This window comes from Schistocerca gregaria, chromosome X (assembly GCF_023897955.1).
Source record: "Schistocerca gregaria isolate iqSchGreg1 chromosome X, iqSchGreg1.2, whole genome shotgun sequence".
In the NCBI taxonomy this organism is placed as follows: Eukaryota; Metazoa; Arthropoda; class Insecta; order Orthoptera; family Acrididae; genus Schistocerca; species Schistocerca gregaria.
The window spans coordinates 56,597,802-56,620,405 of NC_064931.1; the positions used below are offsets into that span (position 1 = coordinate 56,597,802).

The 22,604-nt window shown below is 43.8% G+C and overlaps 1 protein-coding gene across 2 annotated transcripts in view; it reads right to left on the reverse strand.

The window, feature by feature from the left end:
* LOC126297598 (structural maintenance of chromosomes protein 4-like) overlaps nucleotides 1-22,604 on the reverse strand; it is a 242,578-nt gene that overhangs the window by 124,080 nt on the left and 95,894 nt on the right. For both annotated transcript variants that reach the window (XM_049988578.1, XM_049988579.1), the window contains exon 8: nucleotides 7,256-7,477. In XM_049988578.1, coding sequence (XP_049844535.1) covers nucleotides 7,256-7,477 — 222 coding nt within the window. The remainder of the gene's footprint in view (nucleotides 1-7,255; nucleotides 7,478-22,604) is intronic.

Sequence of the window (22,604 nt, forward strand, 5' to 3'; positions counted from 1 at the left end):
GAACCCTATGAAAGCCCTCCAACTTTAATGGAATGGCTTGTTGCTAAATCCATTTCGCAGCTCCACATCAAAGTGGAACATAAAGTGTGCACTAGTGCTAGTAAGCGTTTACTACCAATCCTTCATTACAATGATGGCAGGTACACTGCAGACCTACATGCTTATTAATAGACAGCAATAATTTAATATTCTCAGTGTTTGTGCCGAGTACCTAAACATTTTACACTGGTAAGATCACTGCATAGTACTGTTGTTGATAATCAAAAACCAGATGGTCCATAGTATTAATACATATACAATCTGACGACAACACTTTCCTGTACTAAAAGGAACACTGTCCACTGCACTACTAGTGACAAATCCTCCCCCAATGTCAATAATTCATGCTGTCAGGGATAAGATGCTTGATACAACACATCTTACACAAGTACTCTTCTGTTAATATATGTACCACTTCGCACTCTCCTAACTTTTCCTCAAGTTTCCCTTAATCTTGCCAAATCCCTTTCTACAGCCTCCACTGATAAAATGCTGCTTACTATCTGCACTCTTAACTTACGTTTATTAGTACACAAATGTTTCTCTCCAACGGAGAGCAGCGCGCTTCGTTACAGGATCATTTAGTAATTGCGAAAGCGTTACGGAGATGATAGATAAACTCCAGTGGAAGACTCTGCAGGAGAGACGCTCAGTAGCTCGGTACGGGCTTTTGTTAAAGTTTCGAGAACATACCTTCACCGATGAGTCAAGCAGTATGTTGCTCCCTCCTACGTATACCTCGCGAAGAGACCATGAGGATAAAATCAGAGAGATTAGAGCCCACACAGAAGCATACCGACAATCCTTCTTTCCACGTACAATACGAGACTGGAATAGAAGGGAGAACCGATAGAGGTACTCAGGGTACCCTCCGCCACACACCGTCACGTGGCTTGCGGAGTATGGATGTAGATGTAGATGTAGATTATTGGCTCGGTTTTTTAAAAACACAAAACCATTAGATGGTTTGTCCAACTCATTCCACTCCTTAATATCATGTTTGCCAAAAATTTCAAAGTTTTGTCTTCTATTAAAACTATCCTTTTCCCTTTTAATGACGACGCTGTTGGTGTTCCTTGAACTACATACAGTGGATCATTTCCTCTGCTATTACTAGTATTACTTTCATGCACTGATTTTGAAGTTATCACAACTTTTTAAATTATGAAGCAAATCTAAATTATTTTGTTGTTTTGTTGTCTTCAGGACTGAGACTACTGGTATATCCTGTTGGGTTGTTTCGGGGAGGAGACCAGACAGTGAGGTCATTGGTCTCATCGGATTAGGGAAGGACGGGTAAGGAAGTCGGCCATGCCCTTTTGAAGAAACCATCCTGGCATTTGCCTGGAGTGATTTAGGGAAATCACGGAAAACCTAAATCACGATGGCCGGATTCAGGATTGAACTGTCGTCCTCCCGAATGTGAGTCCAGTGTGTTAGCCACTGCACCACCTCGCTTGGTGGTATTTCGTGTGCAAGCATTTGTATCTCCTCTAACTACTACAAGCTACAGCCATTTGAACCTACATATTTCACTCCAGCCTTTGTTTGCCTCTACAATGTTTAGCACCCACACTTACTTCCATTACAAAACTGCCAATTCTTTTATGCCTCATTCGTCCTATCCACCAGTCCCTTCTTTTGGTCAAGCTGTGCCACAAATTTCTTATTTTTGCCCAATTTGATTCAGCACTTCCTCAGTAGTTATCCATTCTACCCATCTAACCACCAGCATTCTTATGTAGCACCAGTTCAAAAGCTTTTATTCCCTTCTTGTCTGAATGTATTATCGTCCATATTCCACTTTTGTACAAGGTTACAATCCGTACAAATACCTTCAGTAAGGACTTCCTAACACCTATTTAAATCCAATGTTAACATATATCTGACTTCAACATTTTCGAGTTTTTGTTTCCTCTCCTTGAGTGGCAACTGCCTTTCCAAATGTCTCCTTGTTTTTCCTTTAATGCTCGCTCAATGTACAATTGAATAACATGGGGGTCAGGTTACAGAACTCTCATCATCCCTTCTCAACTACTACTCCTCTATGTAGATAATCTATCACTCACTCACTCACATTCGTATGTAAGTTTTCTTGGAACACCAGTACTGTATTATCTAATGTTTGGCTTTTTATTATGGCACAATGCTATACGTGCACTTGAAATGCAGCGAACAGTTGAAACTAGCCAATAGTGTGAAATTAAACACTTTATTTCAAATAAATTGACTGCCTGAGCAGAAGAGATTAATTTTCAGCCAGACCTCTTTAGCAAACTGGCAAAAATAACTTAATTGCTCTGTAAGGCGATTACTGCTTGACTGTCAGAAAGGTGGAGATAAATCTAAAACTAATGACATATTTTAGCCTTCCATAATTATGCGAACATATTTTAATTCATTTGATAGATGCCAGCCACAAAAATCAGTTTTGTTGTTATTTAATGTGTGAGCATTCAACAAAGAGCAAACAACAAGATCACTGAACGTAAGCACAGGTCACGTGGAGACTCCCCACCTCAACTCAAGACTGATCTGTGCATCAGCCCCAGATTTACTGTATTTCCAGAACATGGCAATATTAAGTAGTTGTGCGCAACCACAGTTCTGTAACCAGAAGCGGGAGAACTTATTACTCATGTGTGACTTAACTGCGCATGCTCAAGAGCCCGCCTGCAACAGCTCAAACGAATTTAATTTAAACAAACACTCATCGGAGGCAATTGTTATAAAGCATTGCATAGTCTTCGTAAAGCCTTTGACACACACACTGCTGTTGGCAGACGCTTATATGAGCACTGGTTTGTTGTTGTATATGGCCCATTTCCTTTGCAACTTAAGTTTTATTTTCTTTCCTCCATGTTAATTTAGAGTGCAATAACCCAAAAAGCACACTGTGTCTTGAAAAGTAAAATACGGTCCCCCATTGTAAGCTGTGGTTGGTTAAAACTCCGACAAGCACTATTAAAATTTACACACACACACACACACACACACACACACACACACACACACACACAGTCTTCTCAGGTGAGAACTGAAAACCAGTTGTCTCGGCCCAGGTTTCCAGCCCCCCTAATGGTCAGTTGTAGCTGCCTCGCCGTCGCCGTAAGATCAGAGGAAGAGTAGAAGATTGCATAGTCATCCACAAACAAAGAGCATTTGACAGGGCTCCCGACTGCAGAGGAAATGCCATTGATAGCAATGGCAAATAATGTGACACAGAGTACACTTCCCTGGAGCACACCATTCTCCTGAACATACCAATCAGTCATGGCATCGCCAATGTAAAAATGAAAACACCTGTCCTCGAGAAAGGATTGGGTTAGAAGCGGCAGGCATCAATGTAGTTCAGATTCATGAAGTTGGCGAAGGGTGTTTTACCTCCAAGTAGTGTCATATGCTTTTTTGAGGTAAAAAACAACCACTCACACAAACTAAATGGTTTCGGTGTAAGGACGACTCCTGTATCGCCGTATCCAGTAGAATTAAGTTGTCAAGAATGGAACGGTAGTGCCTAAAACCACACTGGGAGCAGCTCAGGTAACCTCTTGACTCTAGCTGCCAGACAACGCGGCAGTTGACCATGCGTTCAAAAGTCAAACCCATGCAACTAGTAAGGGCGACACTCCAATAGATTGCCTCCTTACAAGTTGTGGGGTACTGTCCATCAAACCAAATCTGATTCAAACAAGAGAGGAGCTGACCATTCGCTTCAGGGCACAGATGACGAAGCATGGTATAATGGATCTCATCAGGTCCTGGATCAGTGTGTGGGGCTGCAGATAAAGCTGATTCCAGATCCTTCATAGATAATGGAAGGTTGCAGACCTCTTCATTATGCGAGGAAAAAATTGAGTTGCCGCATCTCTGCAGTCTGACGGAATATCTGAACAGCAGGAGTTTGTCTAGATGGGTTAGTAACAGTAAACAAGTGTTCAGCTAAAACGTGAGCCATCTCTTCTGGCATGTCCACCAAGATCCCATTATTTGACAAGGCAATAAGGGGATGTGTGGACTACCCTTGCCTGAAATCTGTCTTATGGATTCCGAAACGTGCACAGCGAAAGTGGACCGATTAATGGAAGTCGTGAATTCCCTCCAGGAAGCCCTCTTCTGTTCTTTGATCACCTGCCTTGCATGTGCTCTCGCAGACCTGAAGATTGTCTGTAGTTGGGCACCATTTGAAGTTCCGAAGAGCTGTCCGTCTGGCCCTGATTGCCAATCGTCATTCCACCAAGGTACAGGCCGTCGTCCGAGGTGGTTACTAGACCTGGGGATGGACTCTGCGGCAGTCCTTCAGATTTCATGAGTGGTAAGGGCCACTGCCTCCTGTGCACAATCCTTTCTTTCAAAAATAGCCAGTCGACTGTACTGTAACCAATTTGCCCTTCGTATCATCCACCTACGTGGTATCCTGCTGGTTACCATCCTAGGTGGCAGATGAATTCACATTTTGAAGTGGTCACTAGAATGTAAATCTGGAGCCACTTTCCAATGAACTGAATCTGCAATAGCTTAGGAACAAAATCGAAGAGTAATAGCTGAAAAAGACCCTGTAGCTATTGAAAAGTTAGTCATCTGACCCGTGTTCACAAGGCAGATATCCTCAGAATGGATGAGTCACTATCAGCCAACCCCTGGAGCAAGTAGTAGCAGAGCCCCACAGCACATTGTGTGCACTGAAGCCCCCCCCCCCCCCCCCCCCCCCCACAAGAAGGAATGAGCACAGGAGTGCCTGGAAGAGGTCTGCCATTGCATCCGCATCCAAAGCATCATGGGGGCGCAGGTACAAAGAACACACTGTGATAGTAAATGGTGAGAGAACTTTCACAACAATTGCTTGGATGGTCGTGGTAGGAGGGACAGGAGAGGAGTGGTATCTGTCATCAAGAAAAATAGCCACTCCACCTTTAGCCCTGCCTACAGTAGTATCGTCTTTCCTGTATATGTGGTAGCCCCATAATGTAGGTTTGTTTCTGACTTTAAAATGCTTTTCTTGTGAGCAGATGCAGAAAAGTTTATCCTGGACCAGCACCTGCAATTCTTCCAAATGTGAGCGATATCCATCCAAATTCCACTGCAACACAGAAGTCCCTGTGGAAGCCATTGGTTAGCGATCGTGGTGCTTTCTTTTCTCCCTCGGAGGCAGCGATTTACCGGGGAGGTCAGGGGGAACATAAGCCAGTCCTGCATTTTCTAGTTCCTCCGATTGGAAGTCGGAATCTTCAAGAGCAGTCGGCATCTGAAAGGGAGAGCGCTCGCCGAACAGAAAGCTTACCTACTGCTTTCTTGGACTTAAAAACTACTTTTAGAAAGATGTTTTTCTTTACTGACCAGAGGAGGCTGCCTGGGTTGCTGGTATGGCTTAAGTGGCTTCTGAAGTTGGGAAGTGGTAAGTGGCGTATGTGGTAAGACTACAGCAGATGGTTTTATAGTGACATCAGTTGCAAGTCGAGCGTTTCCCCCATAGGTACAGTGACAAGTGCATGTGCTCATACTTTAATCTGTGGTCAGAGTTTGTGTGAAGGCATCACGCTTAGCTATTGGTGTTTTAAGAGTTGATGCAAAACAAGTTGCAAAAACTGGTGGTCGCATGGCTTCGTAACCCTTTTCAGCTTCACCATAGAGTATGCGTCTCTGTACTTTCAACTCTTGAATTTTCGTTTCCTCATTGTAAACCTTACACTTTCTGCCCCATACTGGGTGATCCCCAGAGCAGTTCACACAATTCGGAGGAAGTGTACAAGAAGTCCCCGACTCTTGAGCGGAGCCTCCACAATTGCCACACACAGCCTTCCCCTTACATCCAATAATGGTATGGCCAAATCTTTGACATTTATATCATTGCATGGGGTTAGGAACAAACGGGTGAACCTTAAGGCGGATATAGCTGGCAAGGATATGTTCCAGTAATTCCAGCATACTAAATGTTAGAATAAACGTTGCTGATTTTTCCAATTTGCCATTGACTCTCCTCATATAATTCGGCAACTCCGTGAAGCCCACATTCTTCCACTCTTAACGCAACTCCATGGGATCCATCTACATTATATTGGAGCAGGTAACCATGCCCTTACTATAGTTAAGGTTGTTACACGATTCAGCCTCAATTGGGTAGTCACCTAAGGCCTTACATCTCAGAAACTTAGATATTTGGGTGGAATTAGCAGTTTCAACCAAAAGCGTTCCATTACAGAGTCGTTTGACACTTTTCAGAGACCCAGCAATACCTTCCAATGCCTTGTTAATATAGAAAGAGCATATCTTCTCAAAGCTTCACCCATTTTGCTTGATTACAATGAAAGTGTTATGGCACACTAATTCCCTGTTACTATTACTTCGAGACTTCTTTTTGGAAGAACTGACCAAGCGAGCTCTCTCTGAGGAGTGGGTGTGGGTGTTGTGTGGCATTACACCCATCCCATCAGTAGTAGTAGTTTCACGAGACAGTTCCATAAGGATCCCACGAAACGCTAGGGAGACAACTGTCGACCCAGGCAGGGCCGTGCATGCCTGATTCAACTGAGGTGCAGCAGGTGCCCCAGAGGCTGCTCACTAAAGACTGTTTCACCTCAACAGCCGTTCACTTCCTCAGCATGTAGCACACCTCGAGGTTGAGGTTTTGTTATAGAGGTGGGTACCTTCCTCGCAGTCCAGGCGGTGAAGCCAAGACCCCCCATTTTCCGAAACACACAACATTCCACCGCTGCACCACATGGTGGTCTTTGAAGTACGGCCAGAGCTTACGATGACAGAGGAATGGTGGCGCTTACCAGTCCCCAAGCTCAGCAACCCCGGGGTTGCCAAGCCCACACTCCACCAACGAATGCTGAACCCCTGAGGGGTCTAGAATATTTTACTCAGGAGAATATGTTCATTAAGCCATAGAGTACATGTCCTCAGGAAAGGTAATGACTGTAATTTTTCCTTGCTTTCAATCATTCAAAGTACAAACATAGAAATGTCATGTCAGCTAATGTTACAAGACCTGATCAATCAATTATCCACACCGGTACTTTGACAAGAACTGGAAAGTGTGCCAGCTCTCTTCAGGAACCACATATTTGTCTGGCCTCCCAACAGATATCCTTCAAATAAGACTGCACAAAAGTACGAGTTCTTGTAGCATGGAGGCACACAAGCTACCTTACCCTGGCAATGTCCCAGGTTCATTGAAAATTTGTTAGCAAATGTGAATCACTTTAAAACTCACCTGTGACTTCTTCTCGTCCACTACTTTCTGCAGCTCTGCAAGTTGTGTTTGCAACTCATTCTTTTGTTTACAAAGAACTTCTGTCTCCTCTTTTATTCCTGAAAGCACTTTCTTCAGGGCTGCATCCTTTTTCTCATAATCCTCCACGAGTTGCTTTTCTTGCTTTACTAAATTCTCCACATCACCCTTGTATCTACCAGGCTGATTTTCGTAACCTAATAACTGTTGAATAACAGGAAAATAAATTTAATTATTTAATATGCTGCAAATAAATATCACAAAAATTTAATAAGTTGTCAATGAGTGTAACAGTTTAATTTTCTATTACTTAAGAATAAAGGAAGGGAAAAAATTTGTGCAACAAAACATTGCACAAAGCATGTAGTCTGATTTTACTACAAAATCTTATTCATAATAAATGGAATAAAGGGTATTCCATGTCTAACAGTCTAACCAATGGGACACCATAGTCACGACATTTACATTACCTCACCTTCATGCACTACCGCCACATATCTTGTTGCAATTTCATGTGAACATTCACACAAGTCCCTGATGAACGTTGGCGCAGTTTAACATTCATCAAAGCAGTACTGGCCAAGATACAGTCATTTATTTAGACTCCAGAGTGAGCAGGAATTTTTGGCAACTTTGAGCCAGGCCATATTTTGTTGAAAGGAATGAAATGTGGCCATCTTGTACAACTATATGCGTTCTCTTAAGAATGATAGTGAACAGAATTTTATAAGCAATATTCAGCCATAAATGTTTAGGCAAAACTGCCTTGGGGAAAAAATCTTATGTTCTAGTAGATTTCCAAACTGTACTTGTACGAAAGACCATGATACTAACCGCAAAAAATTTGATGATCCAACGTGATCTAACAATGCTAGATAATTCCAATCAAAGTTTGGCACAAAAGTTACAGAATCAAATAAATATATACTTCCGATTCCTGTATCTGTCGACATCATGCTTCACACAGATTTGGGCAGTAGCACAAGGATATCCTGTGGGACACCACCTTGACAAAGCTCTGTCCGCGCATGTGGAGAAGCTTGCGTATCTGCGTGAAGCTGAGGACTATGCTAAAGGTAGAGAACCTATTGCCGGAAAGGCCTTAGCTGACTGATCAGACAGTGTCCCACAACGTCCCATTTCTCCTATCCACTCTTAGTCTTTATCCAATTCCTTTTCCCAACCCAAAGTGTGATGCGATCTATGCCAAGAGGGCATGTGGCACAGCGTAAGATGTGTCACAAATGGAGCCTCAGGGATATGGGGTGACCACACTGAGTAAGTAGCCTTACACCGCACGGGATATTCGTCATGCGGACCGTGTAGATCGACAAATCTCATGGGACCAAGGTTGGACATGACTAAAGACAGTAAATTAAAACAAACTGAGACCTCAGACACCCAAACATCGGGGTCACGATCGATGGAAGGCATTCCCACTACTGAATCAGGGTCTAGACGTGAGACAGAAAAGGGAACTGTAACCGAGAAGTTTGACCAGATCAAGAATAAAGCCTTGTCTGGATCCCAGAGTAGTAAACTACTCAGGGAACTGAGACAAAAAGAAGGGAAAGAATGGCTTCCCAAAGACTAGCAGAGGGAATTAAAAGAGGCATTAGCCTAAAAAAAAACCACTCTCAGATTGAAAGGGATACACAGTAGTCTTGCGCATAATAGTTTGCGACTGGGAACGTTCAGTTTAGTCCACGGTTCAGTCGTAAACTAGGTCGCTCTTTCAGTTCATTAGCTCCCATCTCTATTTCTAGAAAGACAGTACGCTCGCTTTGCTACCGCTACTGCACACACTCATTCATTATGCTAGTCTCTTAAATAGTGACCAGTGTTGCCAATGCCTGTATTATTAGTTTTATGTGGAGTAATTAGACTTCGAAAGAGCAAATAAACCAGTTACTTACACAAATGGGTAAAATGGGGTAGTCAACTACTTTACATACAGTGCATTCTTAGTATTTTAATTTTAAAATATATTTATTTATTTATTTATTTATTTATTAGTTCACTGTAGGAATATTTATTACAGAATATGCTAAATGCGGTTTTTTGGTGAGAAAAAGTACACTTTCATAAATAATCAACTTTTTAAAATTTTTGGAAATAAAATATTTCTGCTTTTGGTACAAGCTTAAGTACTATATGGCACAAACAATAATAACTTTATCATTAACAGAAGAAACACTAACACTTATAATTGTTACCAAACAATTAGACACACAAAAAACAACTATGACCCCTGAGTGAGATCATATTCTGAAACATACTTTTTGTGCTTTGCATTATCATTCTTGAAATAATCAGTCTTCTAATTTTTCAAGTAAAATATTACAGCAATTTACATATTATGTAAAAGCATTAATTTGGAAACTTTGTTCGTTGATAACAGTGTTCTTCGTTCATTTAGGATTTGTCCCGTCGCCAAAAAAACGCATTGGCAGGGCACTGATGTCGCTACTATGCAAAATCTCTAGCACATATGCACATACATGAGGACTGACAACGCTCGTGCCACCACTCAAGCGGGTCTTTTTTTTCAGTCTAAATACTCTTCATTCAGGTATTTACCGAGTTCGCGAATACCACCAGCAAGTTGGTTATCTGGTCTAGTGATTTCTATTATTTCTTGGTCATACTCATCCCATATAGTGTCTCTTATTTTCATTACTGTTGCTACTAGAACAAGACGCCGAAGGGTTGCTAGCAGTACGATCAGAAATGTGATTTTTTTAAAGCCTACTGCAGGTTCTCACTCCGTCTTGCTATTGTCCATCGGTCTTCGGAAAAGAGCGAACGAACTAAGTAGCAAGGTTATCCGTAAACTAGTTTATGTAGTTCGCCTGTGGGAGTGCTCTTCCGAACTAGTTCATTCACGAACTACACAAGACTAATACACAGACCCCCCAAAACGTCTGAGACAGGCAGCAAGAGGATAAGGGAGGAATCTAAGACTCCCTCCTCCCGGGATAAGCAAGCCCAGAAAAAGCCAAGGCAAGAAATAGGAAGAATAGACCTATAGTACTGTAGTCTCAGTTTTTAAGATGGCAGTTATCCAGGAAGGCTATCCACTGGTAGCCATCACCTTGCAGCAGGAGGTGACTTTCACAGATGGCTGGTCCTCTCTGAAAAGATTGTGGGACCCAGGAACAAAGTTCAGAAGGGTCTATCTAGATTGTGGTGCCCTCATTTTTGTCTGTGAGGTGGTGTACACAGTGGAATGGCTTGAGGATAAGGTGCCCATGATACCCCCGTGGGAGGATGCGAAGCTGCTGCTCAAGACGGCAGCAGACCGAAGATCCTTAAGAATGTCTCCTCTAAGACTGAAAAAATAGGGGTCCAGAACCCAAAAGTCTCGATAGAGGACTGGAGAGTAATCAACCAGAGGGCTGTACCAGAAGGACAAACCCTAGTGGTGGATGTCAGCGAGAATCATGCGAGAGCAAGACCTGAAATTGTTTTTAGGTTTCTTGCAGGTCACCGTCAGGGTTACCAAAGACCTCAAAGGCAATTATGGCAGCAGGACAGACTGGACGTGCTGCAGATTAATCTGCAGCACAGTAAATGGGCCTCTGCTGCCCTGAGCCGCTGCGTGGGGAGGCAGGAAGTGGACGTGGCCCTGATACAAGAACCCTACTTATATAAAGGGGGCGTATCTGTCCTCGGTGGCAGTGGAGGTATGCTGATTTATACTAGAAATCTAAGAAACTCCAGAGCACGCACTTATGTAAGAAATGGAATTTCTTTCATGGCAATGATGGATTTCTGCTCCAGGGACCTACTACCCATCAGAATGCAGCAATGTGAGGAAGGTATCATGAAGGATATTGTTTTGGCCTCAGCATACCTTCCTTGTGAAGACAGCTGTCCTCCTCTGTTGGAGGTGAGGAGATTGGTAGAAGCTTGCCATCGGCAAGATGACCAACTGTTTGTTGGATGTGATGCCAATAGCCACAACCTACTGTGGGGCAGCAAGGACACCAACAGTAGGTGATTACCTTCTTGAGTTTCCCTTAGCTAACAACTTTGATGTCCTGAATAGGGGGTAATGAACCTACATTCATGAATAGCAGAAGGGAAGAAGTAATTGACATAACCTTCGGTTCCAAGATGATGGGCAGCTATGTCCAACAATAGCACATGGCATTAGAGCCATCCTCATTGGACCACATGTACATTAAATTCAAGGTTGAAATAGGAATCAGACAGCCCATGACCTACAGGAATCCTAGGAAAACAGACAGGGAGACATAAAGAAGGGACCTTGACTTAAGCTTATCAGAAATTAAAAGCTCGATAAGGAATCCAGTAGAGTTTGAGGAAGTATCAGAGGCTGTTACCTCTGCCATAGTGATGTCTTATCAGGACAACTGCACAATCACAAGAAGTGCACAAATAGGAGCATGCCTTGGTGGAACAACTAATTGGAAGCACAAAGAAAACAGGTACAAAGGCTGTTTAATCTTGCGAAATGTAAAGGACAATGGGCAATACAATGTTGATCTTTTCTTGCGCGTTTTACACTTTAAGATACATCACACAACTGTGCCAGTAAAACAACGTGAATGTCTGATTTTTGGGTTCGAAATACTTTTAAATGGTCATCCTCAAAGAGTTGATTTTCAAGTGAGAGTTGAACGCTTTGTGATTTAACAAATTTATCGTACATTCTCGCACATAGTTCATCTTGCATAAAAAGAAATCTACTTTGAATGTAATGCTTTTAAAACCACCACATTCGCAATATTTTCCCGTGACCTGTTAGAAATTGGTTCGTTTTGCAGTTGCCAGAGAGCGCCAAACAACAGATGCCACCGCACTTGCGCAGCTACGATGACGCAGGAAGCCTGTATGTTTGTACGTGTAAAACATTAAAAGATCTTACGTATGGCATAAAAGAAATGAAACTTCAGACGATACTTCAAGAGCGTCAGAATTTCACAAACCATACTAAAACGCGTAATTCGGCTTAAAATGCACATTCGTGTGTATTTTCTTGGAGTACCAGTACTGTATTATGTCATGTTTGGTTCTTTATTATGGCATAATGCCACACGTGAACATTAAATGTAGCGAACAGTTGAAACTAGCCAATAGTGTAAAATTAAACACTTCGTTTCAAATAAATTGACTGCCTCAGAAGAAAAGATTAACTTTAAGCCAAATCTCTTTACCAAACCGGCAAAAGTAACTTCATTGTTCTGTCAGAAAGGTCGAAATAAAATCGGAAACTAATAACATATTTCAGCCTTCCGTAATTATGCGAACGTATTGTAATTCATTTGATAGCTCCCAGCCACAAAAATCCGTTTTCTTATCATTTAACGTGAGAGCAATAATCGAAGAGGACACACACACACACACACACACACACACACACACACACACACACACACACACACACACACACAACACAACACAACACAACACAACACAACACAACACAACACAACCACTGAACATAAACACTGGTCACGTTGACACTCCCCACCTCAACTCAGACTGCTCTGTGCATCAGCCCCAGATTTACTATACTTCCGAACTGAGGCAATATTAAGTAGTGGCGCCCAGCCACACTTCTGTAACCAGAAGCGGGAGAAGGTACTACTCATACGTGACTCAACTGCGCATGTGCAAGAGCCCGCCCACAACAGCTCAAACGAATCTAATTTAAACAGTTGTCACGTCACGCTAGTCGGGGGCAGTTTGTCGTTATAAAGCATTGCATAGTCTTCCTAAAGCCTTTGACACACTTTGCTGTTGGCAGACGCTTGTATGAGCACTGTTTTGTTGTTGTATACGGTGTATTTTCTTTGCAACTTAAGTTTTATTTTTGTTTTCTTTTTCTCTCGTTCAAGTTGCTGCAGTATTATTCTGCAGTAATATCCTTTGTTAGAGTATTGGTCCTTACCAGTCAAAATCACAAAAATTTAACTGAAGACTAAAAAAATGAAAAATTCCCGGAATTCTAAAAAATTCCGAGGTTTTTCCCGGTTTTCTCCCGGATGAAAACCTTCCCGGGTTTTTCCCGGATCTCCCAGTTTGTACACACCCTGTATGTTGGGGAGAGGAGGCTAATTAGGGCCCCCCTACATTCAAACTGACACACACACCAACTAGGTAAATTACGTGAGGCAGCTCTCCAACTCGACGGGATGGTGGAGAAAGCATTTTACTTCCAAGTAACAGCCCTCTGCATCTTCCTGAACATCAAGGGGGCCTTCAGTAACACGACCTTATTTTCCATGGTAAGAGCAGCAGAGGTTAGTTGGTTAAAAGCCAGGAGAAAGGACCAAACTATGAGGTTATTGGTACCTTGTTCCTAACAAAACTATGCCACAAGTGTGAGAATAAAACTGACTAAACATATAACACAAAGTGGAAAGAAAGGAAAAGCCACAAGAACGAAGGGAAGGCAACAGACACTAAAAGGAACAAAAGAGGACAAGAAAACAACAGACGCTAGAAACAGAAGATAGCAAAACATGAAAGCAGATTACAGTGGCTGGCCAAGCACGAGAATAAAAAGAGAAAGCCAGCCACTCTGCAACACATTAAAACCTCCATCCTAAAACCACCAGGGTAGAGGACACAGAGGGATGAAAGGACATGCGCTAAAACTTACATAGAAGTATAAAATCGACCCTCACGTATAAAACGTAAAACTAAAGCTGCTGTGAAGGCACTGTCGCCCAACACCAAATGCAGGGTGCTGGGAAAGTTAAATGCCTGCCGGAGAGTGGCTGAAAGTGGGCAGTCCAGCAAGAGGTGGACGACTGTCATTTGGGAGCCACAGCAACACTGAGGTGGGTCCTCGCGACGGAGTAGGTAACCATGCATTAGCCACATATGGCCAATGTAGAGCCAGCAGAGAACAACTGATTCCCTGCGAGAGGCCTGCATGGAAGACTTCCACACATTCATAGTCTCCTTAATGACATGCAGTGTGTTGTGCGTACTGTTATGCCATTCCATCTCCCAAAGCTGGAAAACCCTGTGGTGGAAGACAGAATGCAGGTCAGCTTCGGAGATGTCTTATCTCCAGAAGCAGTTTCCGCATCACTTGTTTGGCCAGCCTGTCAGCAAGTTCGGTGCCAGGGACTCCGATGTGTTCTGGGTACACACAAACACCACGGAATAGCAGGACTGTTCCAGGGCATAGATGGCCTCCTGAATGGATGCTACCAGAGGGTGGCGAGGGTAGCACTGGTCGATAGCTTGTAGGCTGCTCAATGAGTCAGCAAAAAGGAGAAATGACTCCCCAGGGCATGAGTGGATGTACTCAAGAGCACAAGATATGGCCACCAGCTCTGCAGTGAAAACACTGCAGCCAAGTAGCAAGGATTGCTGCTCAATGTCCTCCATGAACATATGCAAAGCCTATGTGACCATCAGCCACTGAGCCATTGGTGTAAACCGCTTCAGAGCCCCAGACCACGCAAAGAATCTAGAGGAAGTGAGAGCGGCGGGGTTGCAAGAGTCCTTAGGGCCATTCGAAAGATTCAGACAAGGCTGCGGCCTAGGCGTACACCACGGAGGGGTACGCGAATGGACAGCAAGTACAGGTGGTAAATGGAGAGACTCCAGTTTGGGGAGAAGGGACCGCACACGAACCATAATCGTTAGCCCCAATATGGGACGCCAATGCAGGAGATGGACTGCCACAGGCAGGAAAAGGAGACGGTAATTCGGATGCTCAGGGGAACTATGAATATGTTCTGCTTATTTGGCGAGCAGTTGCGCATGTCTGATCTGTAGTGAAGGGGCACACGCTTCCACCAGTACGCTGGTCACCAGACTTGTCATAAAAGCTTGAGTCTCTAATTGAACCCCACTGTGGTGCACACGGTCGAGTAAATGCAATACTGAGGGCATTGCCAAACCATAAACCACACTCCCATAGTCAATTGGGGATTAAACAAGGGTTCTGTAGAGCTGCAGCAGCGTACAGCGATCTGCACCCCAATTGGTGTTGGTCAGGCAATGGAGGGCATTGAGGTGCTGACAGCACTTCTGCTTAAGCTGACGAAGATGAGGGAGCCACGCCAATCGAGCACTGAAAACCAGCCCCAGGAATTGACGTGTCTCCGCTACAGTGAGTGGATCGCCATTAAGGTAAAGTGTGGGTTCTGGGTGAACGGTATGATGCTGACAGAAGTGCATGACACACGACTTTGCCGCTGAAAACTGGAAGCTGTGGGCTAGAGCCCATGATTACACATTGTGGACGGCTTGCTGGAGGCACTGCTCAGCAACTACAGAACTGGAGCAGCAGTACAAAATGCACAAGTCATCTGCATACAGAGAAAGTGTGACAGAGGGCAGGATCCAACAGCTGCTGCTAGACTGTCAATGGCCACTACAAATAGAGACACACACTGTATTGAGCTCTCTCCTGGATACAGATGGAACTATGGGAGTCACCAACTTGGGAATGGAAAATACCGAGTGACAGAAAGTTTTGAATAGAAATCTGGAGTGGTCCCCAGAGACCCCACTCAAACAATGTGGCAAGGATATGACGACGCCAAGTCGTGTTGTATGCTTTATGTAAGTCAAAAATGACGGCAATCAGGTGTTTCCATCTGGAAAAGGCTGTTCGGATGGCAGATTCAATGGCCACAGGATTATCAGTGGTAGAGCGACCCTGGTGGAAGCCACCCTGACATGGAGCCAGCAAGCCACGTGACTCCAGCACCCAACCCAACCACCAACATACCATACGTTCCAGCAGCTTACAAAGGACATTGGTGAGGCTGATGTGCCAAGAGCTATCCACATCAAGCGGGTTTTTACCAGGTTTGAGCACCAAAATAATGGTGCACTCCTGCCGAAGATGACGAGGAGATGTCGCGTGTAGTCAGAAGAGAGATGTCTCATCATCTAACTGTGAATCCGATCTGGTCCAGGAGCTGTGTCGGGGCAATGTGCCAGGCTACTGAGGAGCTCTCACTCTGAAAATTGGGCATTAAAGGATTCACTGTGGGGTTTAGTGAATGAGAAGACTATCTCTTCCAGCCGGCATTTGAGAGTGCGAATGGCTGGCGGAGGGGGTGTAATATTCTCTGATGCAGAGGCTTGAGCAAAATGCTCAGCAATCGTGTTTGCGTCGGTAGATAACATGCCACTTATGGTAACACCGGGAACATCTGTTGGGAGTCTGGTACCTGAAAAAATGTTTGACCTCTGCAGACTTGGGGAGAGACGTCTTGATCATTGGATGCCATATGACACCTTCCCAACATTCCAGTTTCAGTCTTTTGATAAGCTGGCAGACACGGGCACATAGCCGTTTAAAGGCTATGAGGTACTCCAGGGAAGGGTGCCGCTTATCCTACTGTAGATCTTGCCCACCCTCCTTAATTTCTTCAGCAACTACCAGCAACCACCAAGGACTGCCTTGCTCTGAAGGCACCCTAAAGAGCGAGGGATCACGTTTTCTTCTGTAGAAAGTTTTTGTTGTCACCCACTCAACCATCATGTCGATGTTATCAGTCTGCCTTGTTTAAAGCCCATCTGGGCAGGCGTCCATGGGCCTGACACCGGGACAGTGTCGTCATGTGCTCTCCAGTGGACAAATGGGAAAAGTCCTGGGCTGCACATTGATAAATCAATGGCCGAGTAACTACCGTGTGGCAGACCCAATATTTACGAGGCAGAGGTCAAACTGAGACAGTACAGTTTCAACAACTCTGCCTCGACCAGTAAGCACAGTGCAACACAAGGGGTTATGGATGTTAAAATCTCCCAAAACTAAGAGAGGTTTAGGGAGTTGCTCAATTAGTGCAGCTAATACATCCAGGGGTACTGCACCTTCTGGAGGAACATATACATTGCAGACAGTTATTTTCTGTGTCATCCTTATTCTGACAGCCACAGCTTCAAGAGGGGATTGAAGGGGCACAGTGTCACTACACACCGAGTTTAGGACATAAATGTGAACTCCAGCCGACACTCCATTACAGTCGCTACGGTTTCTGTAACATCCCTTATACATGCGGAGGGCAACGCAGATAGCAGGTGTGAAACTTAACAGTTGCCGTAGCTCAGCCACGTGGTGGAAAAAACTGCCGCAGTTCTACTGAGGATGACATCATGAAACTGGGAAGGCCTATAAAATTCAGTGAGGTAGTTTACGTGCCATCTTTTCCACTAGTAGGAACCTAGGAAGGGAGTGACTTAAGGGACCCCTTTCTAGCAAGAGCAGCTGAAGCAAGCTTACGCTTCTCCGGCTTAGAAGTGGGGACAGACATCTCCCATCACCAACAAGGGGGCAAGTGTATTCTTCCGACAGAGGTTACTGGGGCTGGCGGATCCAGAACTGTTGTAGCAGCGGCGTTAAGACTAAGTCATACAAACAGGATGCAGGTGTTCAAATTTTCCCTTAGCTTCAGTGTAAATCAGTCAGTTCTGGGTCTTTTACTCAATGATTATCCCTTTCTTTCTGGAGAATCCTGCAGTCTGGCGACCAAGGCGAATAGTGCTCTTTGCAGTTGCCACAGCTGGGAGGCAGGGCACAGAGTATTCTGATGTAATGGGCATGCGCCATCTAGACATGTGACACTGGAAGTACAGTGGGAAGACATTTGGCCAAACTTCCAGCACTTAAGACACCACACCAGGGGAGGGATATAGGGCTTTACATCACAGTGGTAAACCATCACCTTGACCTTCTCGGGCCATGTATCACCTTCGAAGGCCAATATGAAGGCACTGGTGGCAACCTTATTATCCATCGGACCCCGGTGAACACGCCGGACGAAATGTGCACCTCGCCGCTTGAAATTGGTGTGCAGCTCATCGTCAGACTGCAAAAGGATGTCACTGAAATATGATACCCTGGACCATATTTAAACTCTTATGAGGCATGATGGTTACAGAAATATCCTTCAGCTTGTCACAAGCGAGTAATGCCCGTGACTGGGCAGAGGATGCTGTTTTGATCAAGACTGACACAGATCTCATTTTTGGACCACTCCTCAGCAAGAGGTGATGGAGTACACTTTGTTGTGTGTCATTCGCCCTGATGCCACCCCCTCTGACCAGGTGTCCTCCACTCGGGCACCAGCCAACCGCAACAAAGGCCACCTGGCAGGATGGCCATTGCCGGGAGTCCTGATGCCCCAGGGGGATGGGTATCTTAATGGCTCAGGCATGGACGATGGGTATCTTAATGTCTCAGACATCAGCAAAGTGATCCCTGTGTGGTCAGGGGGGCTACAACCAACAGGGCACATGGCAGCCCCACCACAACGGACAGGCTACCATGCTGGATATAAGGTGCAAAGAAGTTCATGGTCATCATCGCTGCAGAAAGCAACACTGCACAGTGCATGTTGGAAAATGCACACTGGAAGGTGTCCTCACCCAAGAGTGGATCACGAGTGGGACTGAAACATGACAAGAAACTTGGTGAAATGTCTCTATGCATGATGGACACAATGCACCTTGTGAGGCACCCTTCCCCAATTGGCTCACTCTTTGGGAAAATTTTGAGGAACTGAGAAGTGTGAAACTCCTTTTTGTTGCCTCTTACAACAGGCAGGAATATACCCCCAGACCCACAGGGCGATTTCTCGACTGGCTGTGTAGGAACTTAAGTAAAAGAGGCAGCGAATGTGGGTGGGTGCATGGCCTTTTAGATCTTTTGGCTTCACCATAAGAAATGCACTCTGTTGTTCATATCTTGTTTCTTCAAGGAAGATTCTGCAGTCCCTACTCTAGAGAGGGTTATCCCCAGAGCAATTTACAAACTTCAGTGGAGAGGAACAACCGACTTCTTCATGGACAGCCTTTCTGCCTTTGCTGAAAGGGACTTCTTTGCAACTGGCAGTAGTTATCCGAATTGCTTCATTTAATACATAGCATTGGGTTATGAAAATTAGGCCATACACCTAGACAAAGAAATCCTGCCCAACATACTCTTGAAGCTTCATGTTGTTGAAAGTCAGTGTAAACTAGTCTGATTTCACTAGATTACCATCCACACCATTATTTTTTGCCTATCAACAATGACTTCCTGCGATCACTCAGCTCTCCTTGGGGATTGTCACCAGATCTGTTCAAGTTACAACACCTAAGTAATTCACAATGCTGTGCAGTTCACTTTCTATTGCATACTCCCTGATGCATTGTGCTTTCTGGGTGTTCTTCACTTATTGTACACTAGGCATTTCTACCAATACGGTCCCATTCCGCAAGTGTTGAGAGATTTTTATGTCCCAGCAATGCTCTCTCATCCTTTTTGGATGTAGAAAAGTGAAACTTTCTCAAAGCTGCCCCCTTTTCATGTAACTACCAGAAAAACGTTCTGACCACCAGCATGTTTTCTCTTAATAGAGACTGACAGACTGTAATCCCCAAGTCTGGAGTCCTGGCTTCATGAGCCCTCTTGTTAGAATAGGTGTTGGTACCTACCAGTGGCCCACCCATTCTGCTGGAAGGATGAGTAGTAAATTTCTAGGGTTCCATCTCTGTCCCACAAGCAGCTAGGGAAATCAAATCCCACCTAGACAGAGGCCCCTGTGCCTAGGTAAGTGGTAGACAACTGAGGGGAGGCCAGTTCCCAGAGGTTGCTCGCTAATGACTATTCCACCTCAACAGCCATGCACCTTATTGGAGCACAGCACTCCTTGACATTAAGTGTTTTTTTTATAAAGGTTTTTTACCATCCTTGCAATCCAAGTAGGAAGCCCACAGGGTCGCCAAGCCTGTGCCCAGAAAACGAATGCTGATCCCTGAGGGTACCAAGTAGGGTACTTTATTCAATGTAATACATATACAATAATGGTTCTAAATTAACAAAACTAGGATAGTATTTCTACAATTGTTTGATTTTGCAAAGTGGTAAGTAATTCAGCTTGAGGAGTAACGGAAAGAAACAGTGCTGGATTTGGAGATAGAAAATCCTAACATGTTCTTGGCATCGTCCAGCTACTTATTCACAAGTAACAGGAATTTATGCCTGTCACAAAGTTTCCCCTAAACCAGGCAGCATAGTCTGAAAAAACACAGTCAGCATCATAAACTGGAAACTGCCAGTCTCTCTTCATTTTAGTAAGTTTCACAGTTCCAGTTTCAGTTAGTGTTGGCAGCATAAGAAGAAAAGAAACAAGGCAGCTTCACACTCTGCATAGCAGGCAGTAACAGCCACGTATGTGTTGTGTGGCTGCCAGCCTCATAGTGGACAAGCTCCAACATATATCTTCTTTCCAAGAATGGAAACATTTAAGACTCCCCTCTCACAGTTATAAACAATTATTATATGCTAGCTACATTTCAAATGGAGTAATGTATGGCATAATATGCATCAAACATGATCTGACCAGCAACTACATTTCACATAGCAAACTTTTCGAAATACATGTGGTGTTGCACTTTACACTGAAGTATCACAGTAACAATGGGCAATAACTAAAAGAAAACCAGTTCTTTATCAAGGTGTGATGTGTGGCTATAAGGTGCAGAAATATATATTTCTTACCTAATAGTTCCCTCAAAATTGACTGATAAATACTGGATAGTGGAGAGTGTGCACAAATCACAAAACCAATTTTTCTTATTTTTATGCAAAACTTATAATTTTTACTCAGGCACTAACTATAGGGACAGACATAGCTTTGCTTCATTGACATAATTTTTTTAAGGCAAATCAGCTTGTGTAAGGTCATAATCTGACAGCTTCTTTATACTTTTGACAAAATTAGTATCTCTGGCAAAAAAATATCAGGAATAATGATTTGTGGGTGATGGTGCTAAACAGCAATGTCATCATCCATCCTTATATGAATGATATACAGATAAGGGAGGTGAAAAACATTGAGTCAGAAAACCAAGTTGTATTCTCACACAAGAATTAAAACACCAAGGGGAGCATCAGAAAAGCCGTGAATGAAAGTCAGACAAAACACAGCAACATAACTAATAGCAAAATAACTAGATAAAACCAAGGCTAAAATATCAGTAGAGACATGGTTAAAAGGGGACAGGAGACTGCAGCTGAATGACTACTAAGAAATAATGGGTGACAGTCACTCAGTGACAAATCAAAACCTCACACCCAGGATTTTTGGGAAGAGTTCTGCAAATCACAAGTAACTTAAAATTCTAATCACATTCCTCTCATTACCAGTTAAAATAGGGGACAGGTCCTGTGGGGAACCCACATCAGCCCTCGTGTCATGACCACATCAGCCCTCATGTCACGATATAAAAAACACACAATTAAAATATAAGAACAAAAATATTCAACTTTTGACAATATAACACAACTGGAGACAGAAAATCATCTGACGAGTGACAGCATGGGAACACACACATAAAGAAGGTTAAAATTATGCAAGCCTTCAGAGCCAGTGCCTACTCCTTGTGGCACAAGAGAGAGGGGTGAAGGAAGAGGACTATGGAGGTTTAGGAAATGTGGCCGAGTTCGGAAAAGAAAACGTGTTATAGAGACAGCTGTGTCCCACATCCATGACAAACTTGTGACTCCTTGTGATTTAAAAGGAAGCCATGGGTCAATGGGCAATGTCCCACTCTAAGCCCTATTAAGGACTGCTACTACTACTACTATACAGTCTTTTTGGTCACAAATGAGGTGACAGCCTGCAGTGTGACTGAACAGTGAACTGGTAGTGGACTGGAGCAAGCCTCCTTGGCAGCCTCATCAAGTTCATTTCCCCAGCCCTGGAACCTATCAAAAAATTCTCTGTCCTGCCTCTGCACGAGAAAAAGTGTCCTGCACTTCTTGTACCATCCAACCTGTGACTATTGCATTTAAGTCTGTTTGAAGCATCTGACTAACTTTTTTTAAGGTGTGGTAGCCATTACATTGTCATCAAAAGTGGGGCCCAGACATTTCTCCTTGTTCTTAAAAGTGAGAACAGTATCCTCCAGTTTTAGAACAAGTAAATTAAAGAGAGCGGCAGCGATCGAGAACACGAAAAAGCTTTCTACAAAGAAAACTCTGAACTCTCTGTTGTTAAGATCATACCTGCAACTGCCTGAACTTCAAATGCAATTGCCGAATATCTGTTGCAAGGTTGGAGGAGGCACAGATGATGGAAAAGTTGTCCACGAACAAGGAACACAGTACGGGAGACTCGTACTGTGGACATAATACTGTTGATTGGAATGTCGACTGGCATGATACTTAACACTCCTTTGAGGGACATTGTTCTGCTGCTGAAAATAGACAGGGCATTCCCATACTTGCATCTAAAATATTTATCAGATAGGAAAGACTGCATGTAAGTGGGTACACATTCACAGAACACCCAATGCAACAAAATATGCCTATACGTAGTATCGTAGGCCTTTTCCT